The sequence below is a fragment of the Gymnoscopelus braueri genome, assembly GCF_963280865.1.
Source record: "Gymnoscopelus braueri genome assembly, chromosome: 2".
Taxonomy (NCBI): domain Eukaryota; kingdom Metazoa; phylum Chordata; class Actinopteri; order Myctophiformes; family Myctophidae; genus Gymnoscopelus; species Gymnoscopelus braueri.
In genome coordinates, this window is record NC_137604.1 from 8335023 (window position 1) to 8348343 (window position 13321).

Sequence of the window (13321 nt, forward strand, 5' to 3'; positions counted from 1 at the left end):
CACCATGCTTTCAGACAGCCTGAAAAATTAATGAAAAGTAAAGAAAATGAACACTCTGGTCTTAACTAGACAGTTACATCATATGTTTCAGAGCCAAGGTAACGTGGCTTTAGGAATAATAGCCAAGATCTTTATAATTATAGCCTACCCAAGGCTTTGGATTTGTGCCACATGTCTAAAAAGCAGTGAAAGTCCTTTGAGAGAGATCTTGCAGGGTGTCAGGACCAGATCCACTCTAGAGCCACAGAGTTGCAAAACTTTCCCCACAGACTTGCAGGTGTTTGTCCATAACTGTCCTGTCAGCACCAGGGTGAAATCAAGGAGACGGAGGAGAGAGACCAGCTGTTCCACATCCTCTCTGGATCTAACAGTGATGGATTTACACGTGTGCTGGAAGAATCCTGGTTTACATCTGAAACATGTATGAGTTATGGAAGATAATGTTACATCAGCAATATTAACACGTACATACTACTATTGAGAATTGATACAGATGTATATTGCTGGAAAATATTGATGTCAAATGTTATTCATGAGTACATGTTACATAAAACTTTAAATAGTACTATATGTAGGTAACAATTTACTTACAGGCCGGGTCTATAATGCATTATAATCACATTTATAATGCATTATAATGCGCTTATACATTACCCAGTGGTGTAAAGTAACTAAGTACATTTACTTACTTTTAAGGTATTTACATTACTGGGGTATTTCCAATTTTCAGTACTTTTACTTCTACTCCACTACATCTCAGAGGAAAATATTATACTTTTACTCCACTACAATTATTTGAAAGCTTTAGTTACTAGTTACTTTGTAGATTTTGATTATTATTACAAAACATACATTACCCACTTCAGCCCTATAAAGAAAATGGCCGATCTACATATCTCACAATGGGTTGCGATGCGAAGCATTGTGCGCTTGTAGATCTGCTATTTTCCAAAGATTTGTATCAATTTTATCCATTTGAAAACTTGTGAAATGGGTACTTTCTACTTTTGGTACTTTAAGTACATTTTGATACCAATACTTTTGTACTTTTACTCAAGTACTTTTTTAATTCCGGACTTTTACTAGTAACAGAGTATTTTTACAGTGCAATATTAATACTTTTTCTTAAGTAAAGAAATTGAGTACTTTTCCACCACAACACTTGTTATAAATGTCTATAATCATGTATGACAACTTGTTTATTAGAGAGAAATGAAGGGAAACAAATGAACCTGAGTTGTGAGATGTAGGGTAGACATTGAAGGAAGATCCTCACTTCGCTCTCTTCATCTGACCAGCCTGTCAGCTGTACTGGTTTCTTCTCTGGTTGGAGTTTCATCACCTCTAGGAGGAGGAAGACCTTTCTCTTTGAGAGGTCTATGTACCAGGCTGTAGGAGCTGACTGGTAAACTGGTTGTAATGCTGGAAGAACACTTCTGCCTGTTTGAGTCTCATAGTTCTTCACATAGGAGTATAGGTCCAGTAGTACATTACTTTGATACCTGATCCTGTCCTCTTCGTCATAATCCTCAAACCAGTCAATAAAGGGGAATGTTTTGTAATTACACACAGAAGACAACAATTCCAGAATCTTCTCTCCTGTTTCTTCTTCCTGTTCTGCTGCTTCACAGAAGAGCTTCCCCAGGACCTTGGTTGGTTCTGGATCCTCAACATGGCAACTGTTCAAATGAAAACCAACATGAAATATTGATCTCTGCATCATAAACAGAACCAAACAATGATGGACGGTGTATCCTTCAGATTTTAGGTGAAATAAATAATTGTGGAGAACACTAATAACACTGTTAAAATAAATGTGGGAAAAATAGAAAAGAAAATGCTGATCTACAAGCTCACAATGCGTCACTATGCGACACATTGTGACCTTGTCTGTTTTGGAGGTATTCCAACACTTTAAACATTGCAAAAGTGTTGCAAAAAACGTTGCATAAAATCATAACTAACTCACACATGTAACATCATTGTGGAGCAGACTAATAACATTATTAAAATAAATGTTACAAAAGTAACAGAAGAAATAGTAAAACTAAAATAGTGGATCTATGAGCTCACAACGCATCGCAATGTGACACATCGAGAGCTTGTAGATCCGCTATTTTTGCTTATTGTCATATGAATATAGGACTTAAAGGGGAAATCCACCCATTTTCAATATTTAACTATGTCATTAATATAGCATAAAGGAGTTGTGTGGAAATAAGAAAAAATTAAAAAAAAAATTAACATTGCAAAAAAATTTAACATTGCAAAAAAATTAACATTGCAAATTACACCATGATGAGTCATCACAGTGTAATTTGCAATGTTAATTTTTTTGCAATGTTAAATTTTTTTGCAATGTTAAATTTTTTTTTAATTTTTTCTTATTTCCACACAACTCCTTTATGCTATATTAATGACATAGTTAAATATTGAAAATGGGTGGATTTCCCCTTTAAGTGGTTAAAATGTCTAATAAACACAAGTGCATGTGTGTGTGCGTGTATGCATGTGTGCAAGTGTGGGTGGTTTCAGCTTTGTCAGATGTAAGAAGGGGGTCTCCAAGGTAAAAAAGGTTGTGAACCACTGATGTATTTCATATACTTATAGCATATAGTTTCTGTTGTTCTCTCTGCACTTTGCTTCTAACTGGATATGCTGCACAGCTCTTTGTATTAAAGGAGTAGTTAAAGGGATATTTCACTTTCAAATAAAATAAACATTAAAAATAAATATTTTAAAAAAATGAAAAAAGTTATGGCAAAATCCCGGCCCCCTCACACATTAGTAGGACACTCTAATGCGTGAGGGGGCCGTGATTTTTCCATTTATTTTTTCATTTATTTTTTATATATTTTTTAAATGTTTATTTTATTTGAAAGTGAAATATCCCTTTAATTCATGGAGATTTCTTATTTTTTGTCGCATTCCTGAGCTAATGATTTGATGACCGGTGGAGTCTCTGGTGGGAGACTCAATTGAGTCTCCTACTAAATAGAGTCTTAGTAGGAGACTCAATTGAGTCTCCCACCAGAGACTCCACCGGTCATCAAATTATTGGCTCAGGAATGAGACAAAAACAAAGAAATCTCCATGAATTCAAGGCTTCATGGGGTGTGTAATTGATAGAAAATAAGTCATGTTTTGGGTGAACTACTCCTTTAAGAAAGAAAACTCTGTCTTTGTATTATAATTCTTTACTAGTCCATATCCAGGGGTTCACATGTACACACTTGAGACTGTGCCCGTGACTACACACTAAAATCCTCAGTGTTCATTTATCCATTTGTAACTCAGAGAGTGTACAAATGTAACCAAATGGACCCTTATGGGTCCATTTGGTTTCATTTGTACACTCTCAGAGTTAAATGAACACTCCGGCTTTTACTATGTTCAGATCCCAGAGCTCATGGCAAAAATCCTAATAAACAGCTTCACAACTTCGTTGTGAGCTTGTAGATCTGCTATTTGTGCTATTTTTCACCTACTGTATAATGGCATGCCCTAAAAAGGGACGCCAGGTTGAAAGTGGTTAAATACATGAGTGCATAAATAATACCTCATAATATTCAAATAAGCTTTTGAGAAAGCTTTTAGATACATTAAGACAAGATATTAAGTGAAAGGAAACACAGTAACCTGAGTTGTGAGATGTAGGGTAGACACTGAAGGAAGATCTTCACTTCACTCTCTTCATCTGACCAGCCCATCAGCTCTACTGGTTTCTTCTCTGGTTGGAGTTTCATCACCTCTAGGAGGAGGGAGACCTTTCTCTCTGAGAGGTCTATGAACCAGACTGTAGGAGCTGACTGGTAAACTGGTTGTAATGCTGGAAGAACACTTCTGCCTGTTTGAGTCTCATAGTTCTTCACATAGGAGTATAGGTCCAGTAGTACATCACATTGAGACTTCCTGTTTCTCCGATCATTGTGATTAAAGGGGAATGTTTTGTAATTACACACTGAAGACAACAATTCCAGAATCTTCTCTCCTTTTTCTTCTTCCTGTTCTGCTGCTTCACAGAAGAGCTTCCCCAGGTCCATGGTTGGTATTGGACCAGCACTGCAACAGTTCAAATGAAAACCAACATGAAATATTGATCTCTGCATCATAAACAGAACCAAACAAACACTGTATCCTTCAGATTTTAGGTGAAAGAAATAATTGTGGAGAACATTAATAACACTGTTAAAATAAATGTAATTAAACCCCGATCTACAAGCTCAAAATGCGTTGCAATGCAACACATTGAGCTTGTCTGTTTGGAGGTATTCCAACATTTTAAACATTTTGCAAAAAATCATAACTAACTCACACAAACATAATTGTGTGTGCGTGTGGGGGGTCTCAGCTTTGTCAGAAGGGGGGCTCCAAGGTAAAAAAGGATGTGAACCACTGATGTATTTCATATACTTATAGCATATAGTTTCTGTTGTTCTCTCTGCACTTTGCTTCTAACTGGATATGCTGCACAGCTCTTTGTATTAAAGGAGTAGTTCACCCCAAAAAAAATCTTATTTTCTATCAATTACACACCCAATGAAGTCTTGAATTCATGGAGATTTGTAAATTTTTTTCCGCATTCCTGAGCTAATAATTTGATGACCGGGTGGCTGCTCAGTAGGAGACATAAAGTAGGAAACTCTACTAAGACTCTACTTAGTCTCCCACCGGAGACTCCACCGTCATCAAATTATTAGCTCAGGAATGCGACAAAAACAAAGAAATCTCCATGAATTCAAGGCTTCATGGGGTGTGTAATTGATAGAAAATAAGTCATGTTTTGGGTGAACTACTCCTTTAAGAAAGAAAACTCTTTCTTTGTATTATAATTCTTTACTAGTCCATATCCAGGGGTTCACATGTACACACTTGAGACTGTGCCCGTGACTACACACTAAAATCCTCAGTGTTCATTTATCCATTTGTAACTCAGAGAGTGTACAAATGTAACCAAATGGACCCTTATGGGTAACCTCACTCCGTCAAATGGAAGAAGCTTGCGACACACATTTTGTTTCACAGCGTACTTGCATCTGAGACTCCGGGCGCAGAATCGATGACAGACGGAGTTTCATTTTTTCAAGCTACTAGGCAGGTGATTGGATGATCCCGCCCCTAGCAGCTGCTGATTGGTTCGTATGCGCAGTGGTTCGGGCAGCTTTACTCTGTGAGCAATCCCAGACCCTCCTTCCTGAAACCAAATGCAAATGAGATTTCCGGAGGGAGGGGGGTTTACCAAGCTACCTTATGGGTCCATTTGGTTACATTTGTAAACTCTCTGAGTTAAATGAACACTCAGGCTTTTACTGTGTTCAGATCCCAGAGCTCATGGCAAAAATCCTAATAAACCACTTCGGAACTACGTTGTGAGCTTGTAGATCTGCTATTTGTGCTATTTTTCACCTCCTGTATAATGGCATGCCCTAAAAAGGGACACCAGGTTGAAAGTGGTTACAGGGGAATGCTTTGTAATTACACACAGAAGACAACAATTCCAGAATCTTCTCTCCTGTTTCTTCTTCCTGTTCTGCTGCTTCACAGAAGAGCTTCCCCAGGAATTTGATTGGTACTGGACCATTAACACGGCAACTGTACCAAATGAAAACCAACATGACATATTGATCTCTGCATCATAAACAGAACCAAACAATGATGGACGGTGTATCCTTCAGATTTTAGGTGAAATAAATAATTGTGGAGAAAAGGCTAATAGAAAAGAAAAGGCTGATCTACAAGCTCACAATGCGTCGCGATGCGACACATTGTGAGCGTGTCTGTTTGTAGGTATTCCATCACTTTAAAAATGTTGCATAAAATCATAACTAACTCACACATGTAACATCATTGTGGAGCACACTAATAACATTATTAAAATAAATGTTACAAAAGTAACAGAAGAAAAAGAAAAACTAAACTAGCGGATAGACGAGCTCACAACGCATTGCGATGTGACACGCTGTGAGCTTGTAGATCCGCTATTTTTGCTTTTTGTCATATGTGAATATAGGACTTAAGTGGTTATAATGTCTAATAAACACAAGTGTGATGTTTGTGTGCATGTATGCATGTGTGGGGGGTCTCAGCTTTGTCAGATGTAAGAAGGGGGTCTCCAAGGTAAAAAAGGTTGTGACCCACTGATGTATTTCATATACTTATAGCATATAGTTTCTGTTGTTCTCTCTGCACTTTGCTTCTATCCTGGATATGCTGCACAGCTCTTTGTATTAAAGGAGTAGTTCACCCAAAGAAATACTTATTTTCTATCAATTACACACCCAATGAAACCTTGAATTCATGGAGATTCTTTAGTTTTTGCTGCATTCCTGAGCTAATGATTTGATGACAGGGTGGCTGCTCAATAGGAGACATAATGTAGGAGACTACTACTGTACTAAGACTCTACTTAGTAGGAGACTCTATTGAGTCTCCTCAATTGAGTCTCCCACCGGAGACTCCGCGGGTCATCAAATTATTGGCTCAGGAATGCGACAAAAAACTAAAAAATCTCTGTGAATTCAAGGCTTCATGCAGGGTGTGTAATTGATAGAAAATTCATGGAGATTTGTAAATTTTTTTCCGCATTCCTGAGCTAATAATTTGATGACCGGGTGGCTGCTCAGTAGGAGACATAAAGTAGGAAACTCTACTAAGACTCTACTTAGTCTCCCACCGGAGACTCCACCGTCATCAAATTATTAGCTCAGGAATGCGACAAAAACAAAGAAATCTCCATGAATTCAAGGCTTCATGGGGTGTGTAATTGATAGAAAATAAGTCATGTTTTGGGTGAACTACTCCTTTAAGAAAGAAAACTCTTTCTTTGTATTATAATTCTTTACTAGTCCATATCCAGGGGTTCACATGTACACACTTGAGACTGTGCCCGTGACTACACACTAAAATCCTCAGTGTTCATTTATCCATTTGTAACTCAGAGAGTGTACAAATGTAACCAAATGGACCCTTATGGGTAACCTCACTCCGTCAAATGGAAGAAGCTTGCGACACACATTTTGTTTCACAGCGTACTTGCATCTGAGACTCCGGGCGCAGAATCGATGACAGACGGAGTTTCATTTTTTCAAGCTACTAGGCAGGTGATTGGATGATCCCGCCCCTAGCAGCTGCTGATTGGTTCGTATGCGCAGTGGTTCGGGCAGCTTTACTCTGTGAGCAATCCCAGACCCTCCTTCCTGAAACCAAATGCAAATGAGATTTCCGGAGGGAGGGGGGTTTACCAAGCTACCTTATGGGTCCATTTGGTTACATTTGTAAACTCTCTGAGTTAAATGAACACTCAGGCTTTTACTGTGTTCAGATCCCAGAGCTCATGGCAAAAATCCTAATAAACCACTTCGGAACTACGTTGTGAGCTTGTAGATCTGCTATTTGTGCTATTTTTCACCTCCTGTATAATGGCATGCCCTAAAAAGGGACACCAGGTTGAAAGTGGTTAAACACATGAGGGCATAAATAATACCTCATAATATTCAAATAAGCTTTTGAAAAAGTTTTTATAGACAAGATATTAAGTGAAAGGAAATACAATAACCTGAGTTGTGAGATGTAGGGTAGACACTGAAGGAAGATCTTCACTTCACTCTCTTCATCTGACCAGCCTCTCAGCTCTACTGGTTTCTTCTCTGGTTGGAGTTTCATCACCTCTAGGAGGAGGGAGACCTTTCTCTCTGAGAGGTCTATGGACCAGACTGTAGGAACTGACTGGTAAACTGGTTGTAATGCTGGAAGAACACTTCTGCCTGTTTGAGTCTCATAGTTCTTCATATAGGAGTATAGGTCCAGTAGTACATCACATTGAAACGTGATCCAGTCCTCTTCTTCATAATATTCATACCAGTCATTAAAGGGGAATGTTTTGTAATTACACACAGAAGACAACACTTCCAGAATCTTCTCCCCCGTTTCTTCTTCCTGTTCTGCTGCTTCACAGATGAGCTTCCCCAGGACCTTGGTTGGTTCTGGACCATCAACACTGCAACTGTTCAAATGAAAACCAACATGAAATATTGATCTCTGCATCATAAACAGAACCAAACAATGATGGTCGCTGTGTCCTTCAGATTTTAGGTGAAATAAATAATTGTGGATCACACTAATAACACTGTTAAAATAAATGTTTTAAAAAAAAGAAAAGAAAAGGCCAATCTACAAGTTCACAATGCGTTGTAATGCGACACATTGTGAGCTTGTCTGTTTTTTGCAAAAAAAGTCATATATACAGTAACTCACACATGTAACATCACTGTGGAGCACACTAATAACATTATTAAAATAAATGTTACAAAAAGTAACAGATGAAAAAGAAAAACTAAAATAGCGGATCTACAAGCTCCCAACGCATCGCAATTTGATGCGTTGTGGGCTTGTAGATCCACTATTTTTGTTTTCTGTCATATGAATACAGGACTTAAGTGGTTATAATGTCTAATAAACACAAGTGTGCATGTGTGTGTGCGGGTGTGCATGTGTGCACGTGTGGGGGGTCTCAGCTTTGTCAGATGTAAGAAGGGGGTCTCCAAGGTAAAAAAGGTTGTGAACCACTGATGTATTTCATATACTTATAGCATATAGTTTATGTTGTTTTCTCTGCACTTTGCTTCTATCCTGGATAACTGCACAGCTCTTTGTATTAAAGGAGTAGTTCACCCCAAAAAATTACTTATTTTCTATCAATTACACACCCAATGAAGCCTTGAATTCATGGAGATTTCTTATTTTTTGTCGCGTTCCTGAGCTAATGATTTGATGACCGGGTGGCTGCTCAGTAGGAGACATAAAGTAGGAGACTCTAAGACTCTACTTAGTAGGAGACTCAATTGAGTCTCCTCAATTGAGTCTCCCACCGGACACTCCGCCGGTCATCAAATTATTGGCTCAGGAATGCGACAAAAACAAAGAAATCTCCATGAATTCAAGGCTTCATGGGGTGTGTAATTGATAAAAAAATAAGTAATGTTTTTGGGTGAACTACTCCTTTAAGAAAGAAAACTCTGTCTTTGTATCATAATTCTTTACTAGTCCATATCCAGGGGTTCACGTGTACACACTTGAGACTGTGCCCGTGACTACACACTAAAATCCTCAGTGTTCATTTATCCATTTGTAACTCAGAGAGTGTACAAATGTAACCAAATGGACCCTTATGGGTCCATTTGGTTACATTTGTACACTCTCAGAGTTAAATTAACACTCAGGCTTTTACTGTGTACAGATCCCAGAGCTCATGGCAAAAATACTAATAAACAGCTTCGCAACTACGCTCTGAGCTTGTAGATCTGCTATTTGTGCTATTTTTCACCTACTGTATAATGACATGCCCTAAAAAGGGACGCCAGGTTGAAAGTGGTTAAATACATGAGTGCATAAATAATACCTCATAATCTGTAATTGAGAAAGATTTTATAGACAAGATATTAAATGAAAGGAAAAACAGTAACCTGAGTTGTGAGATGTAGGGTAGACACTGAAGGAAGATCTTCACTTCACTCTCTTCATCTGACAGGCCTCTCAGCTTTACTGGTTTCTTCTCTGGTTGGAGTTTCATCACCTCTAGGTAGAGGGAGACCTTTCTCTCTGAGAGGTCTATGTACCAGGCTGTAGGAGCTGACTGGTAAACTGGTTGTAATGCTGGAAGAACACTTCTGCCTGTTTGAGTCTCATAGTTCTTCACATAGGAGTATAGGTCCAGTAGTACATCACTTTGATACTCCCTGTAACCAGCAGTATCAACCCAGTGATTACAGGGGAATGCTTTGTAATTACACACAGAAGACAACAATTCCAGAATCTTCTCTCCTGTTTCTTCTTCCTGTTCTGCTGCTTCACAGAAGAGCTTCCCCAGGAATTTGATTGGTACTGGACCATTAACACGGCAACTGTTCAAATGAAAACCAACATGACATATTGATCTCTGCATCATAAACAGAACCAAACAATGATGGACGGTGTATCCTTCAGATTTTAGGTGAAATAAATAATTGTGGAGAAAAGGCTAATAGAAAAGAAAAGGCTGATCTACAAGCTCACAATGCGTCGCGATGCGACACATTGTGAGCGTGTCTGTTTGTAGGTATTCCATCACTTTAAAAATGTTGCATAAAATCATAACTAACTCACACATGTAACATCATTGTGGAGCACACTAATAACATTATTAAAATAAATGTTACAAAAGTAACAGAAGAAAAAGAAAAACTAAACTAGCGGATAGACGAGCTCACAACGCATTGCGATGTGACACGCTGTGAGCTTGTAGATCCGCTATTTTTGCTTTTTGTCATATGTGAATATAGGACTTAAGTGGTTATAATGTCTAATAAACACAAGTGTGATGTTTGTGTGCATGTATGCATGTGTGGGGGGTCTCAGCTTTGTCAGATGTAAGAAGGGGGTCTCCAAGGTAAAAAAGGTTGTGACCCACTGATGTATTTCATATACTTATAGCATATAGTTTCTGTTGTTCTCTCTGCACTTTGCTTCTATCCTGGATATGCTGCACAGCTCTTTGTATTAAAGGAGTAGTTCACCCAAAGAAATACTTATTTTCTATCAATTACACACCCAATGAAACCTTGAATTCATGGAGATTCTTTAGTTTTTGCTGCATTCCTGAGCTAATGATTTGATGACAGGGTGGCTGCTCAATAGGAGACATAATGTAGGAGACTACTACTGTACTAAGACTCTACTTAGTAGGAGACTCTATTGAGTCTCCTCAATTGAGTCTCCCACCGGAGACTCCGCGGGTCATCAAATTATTGGCTCAGGAATGCGACAAAAAACTAAAAAATCTCTGTGAATTCAAGGCTTCATGCAGGGTGTGTAATTGATAGAAAATAAGTTATGTTTTGGGTGAACTACTCCTTTAAGAAAGAAAACTCTGTCTTTGTATCATAATTCTTTACTAGTCCATATCCAGGGGTGCACATGTGCACACTTTAGACTGTGCCCGTGACTACACACTAAAATCCTCAGTGTTCATTTATCCATTTGTAACTCAGAGAGTGTACAAATGTAACCAAATGGACCCTTATGGGTCCATTTGGTTAAATTTGTACAGCTCATGGCAAAAATCATAGAAACAGTTTCGCAACTACGTTGTGAGCTTGTAGATCTGCTATTTGTGCTATCTGTGCTATTCACCTACTGTATAATGGCATGCCCTAAAAAGTGACACCAGCTTGAAAGAGGTTACATACATGAGTGCATAAATAATACCTCATAATCTTCAAATAAGCTATTGAGAAAGCTTTTATATATATATATATATATATATATATATATATATATATATATATATATATATATATATATATATATTTATATACTGTATACACACACACACACACACACACACACACACACACACACACACACACACACACACACACACACACACACACACACACACACACACACATATATACATATATAGACACAATATTAAATGAAAGGAAACACATTAACCTGAGTTGTGAGATGTAGGGTAGACACTGAAGGAAGATCTTCACTTCACTCTCTTCATCTGACCGACCTCTCAGCTCTAATGGTTTCTTCTCTGGTTGGAGTTTCATCACCTCTAGGAGGAGGGAGACCTTTCTCTCTGAGAGGTCTATGGACCAGACTCTAGGAACTGACTGGTAAACTGGTTGTAATGCTGGAAGAACACTTCTGCCTGTTTGAGTCTCATAGTCTTTGACATGGGAGTACAGGTCTAGAAGGAAGTCCCATTTGTGATGCCAATATTCAGACCGTGAAAACACTTCCTCTATTGTTTGTGTGTTTAACCTCTCATGGAGAGCTGCTTCCACACACAGATTCATCAGAAATCTGTGTCCTGTTTGATTCTGAGACGTAAACCTGTAGATTATGAAAAATAACACATTCAATAATCAACATTAAAGAAATATCAACATGATGTTAGCTAGATGCTGATATATTAAAATAAAAATGAATACTATTTGTACTTTTAGAAAAGGATGTTTTAGCTGCTTTCAATAAGCTCAAATTCATTTGTAAAAAGACAGTATTTTAAATAACTAGTATTCCTTATTTAATTAATATCTTTAATTAATATCTAATTACACAATTTTTAATGTAACAATGAGACACAATTATTAAAGATACATAATCCCAGTTACCTGAGGTTTGAGATGTAGGGTAGACACTGAAGGAAGTTCCTCACTTCACTCTCTTCATCTGACCAGCCTCTCAGCTCTATTGGTTTCTTCCCTGGTTTGAGTTTCAAGCATTCTAGGAGGACAGAGACCTTTCTCTCTGAGAGGTCTATGGACCAGACTGTAGGAGCTGACAGGTAAACTGGTTGTAATGCTGGAAGAACACTTCTGCCTGTTTGAGTCTCATAGTCTTTGACATGGGAGTACAGGTCTAGGAGGAAGTCACATTTGTGATGCCAATAGTCAGACAGTGAAAACACTTCCTCTATTGTTTGTGTGTTTAACCTCTCATGGAGAACTGCTTGCACACACAGGTTCATCAGAAATCTGTGTCCTGTTTGATTCTGAGAAGTAAACCTGTATATGATGAAAAATAAGATGTTCAAGAATCAACATAATCCACTTGGACCCCAGAATGCCTAATCTGTGGGGAACATTCAACAAAAATAACCGATCTACAAGCTCAAAACCGATCGGCTATTCTTGGCATAGAGATTTGGTGTAGGAGACGAGAAAAAGCAGACCAAGTACAGTTGTAACTCAGGTCGGTTTCACTAAGAATAGGTTTAAGTGGTTAAAAACATACAAACATATTGTTAGCTAAATGCTGATATATTAATAATCTTGCAAGTGATATATACTTCTGCTTTTAGGAACGAGTGTTTTACTACTCATGCTCTTAGAAAAGGGTGTTTTAGCTGCTTTCAGTAATCTGGGAATTCTTTGTTGACAGCACTGTAAATGACATATTTCTTAGTTGAATTAATGTCTTACTAAATATAAAACATAATCCCAGTTACCTGAGCTTTGAGATGTAGGGTAGACACTGAAGGAAAATCTTCACTTCATTCTCTTCATCTGACCAGCCTCTCAGCTCTACTGGTCCCTTCTGTTGTAGGAGTTTCAAGCATTCTAGGAGGACAGAGACCTTTCTCTCTGAGAGGTCTATGGACCAGACTGTAGGAGCTGACTGGTAAACTGGTTGTAATGCTGGAAGAACACTTCTGCCTGTTTGAGTCTCATAGTCTTTGACATGGGAGTACAGGTCTAGGAGGAAGTCCCATTTGTGATGCCAATATTCAGAGAGTGAAAACACTTCCTCTATAGTCTGTGTGTTTAAC

General features: G+C 38.2%; 2 protein-coding genes across 5 annotated transcripts in view; both read right to left on the minus strand.

Annotated features, from left to right (window-relative positions):
• LOC308101947 (uncharacterized protein) overlaps positions 1–4045 on the minus strand; it is a 7373-nt gene extending 3328 nt beyond the window's left edge. The window contains exons 1-4 of one of the 4 annotated variants that reach the window (XM_080451498.1): positions 3640–4045; positions 1233–1679; positions 149–412; positions 1–19 (exon numbers count right to left, since the gene is read on the minus strand). The exon at positions 1–19 is cut by the window's left edge and continues 233 nt beyond it. In XM_080451498.1, coding sequence (XP_080307624.1) covers positions 1–19; positions 149–412; positions 1233–1679; positions 3640–4043 — 1134 coding nt within the window. In that variant the 5' untranslated portion in view covers positions 4044–4045. Of the gene's footprint in view, positions 20–148; positions 413–1232; positions 1680–3633 lie in introns of all 4 variants that reach the window. The other 3 variants (XM_080451497.1, XM_080451499.1, XM_080451500.1) reach the window with 3 other exon arrangements.
• Positions 4046–5426: 1381 nt separating this feature from the next.
• On the minus strand, positions 5427–12336 carry LOC308093829 (uncharacterized protein; the record flags this gene model as incomplete). Its single annotated transcript, XM_080440201.1, has 5 exons — positions 12165–12336; positions 11491–11883; positions 9462–9899; positions 7556–8002; positions 5427–5592 (listed from the first exon to the last, which is right to left on the minus strand). Exons 2-5 carry the CDS (start codon positions 11844–11846, stop codon positions 5427–5429), a joined length of 1407 nt encoding a protein of 468 aa, XP_080296327.1. The 5' UTR covers positions 11847–11883; positions 12165–12336.
• Positions 12337–13321: the final 985 nt, after the last annotated feature.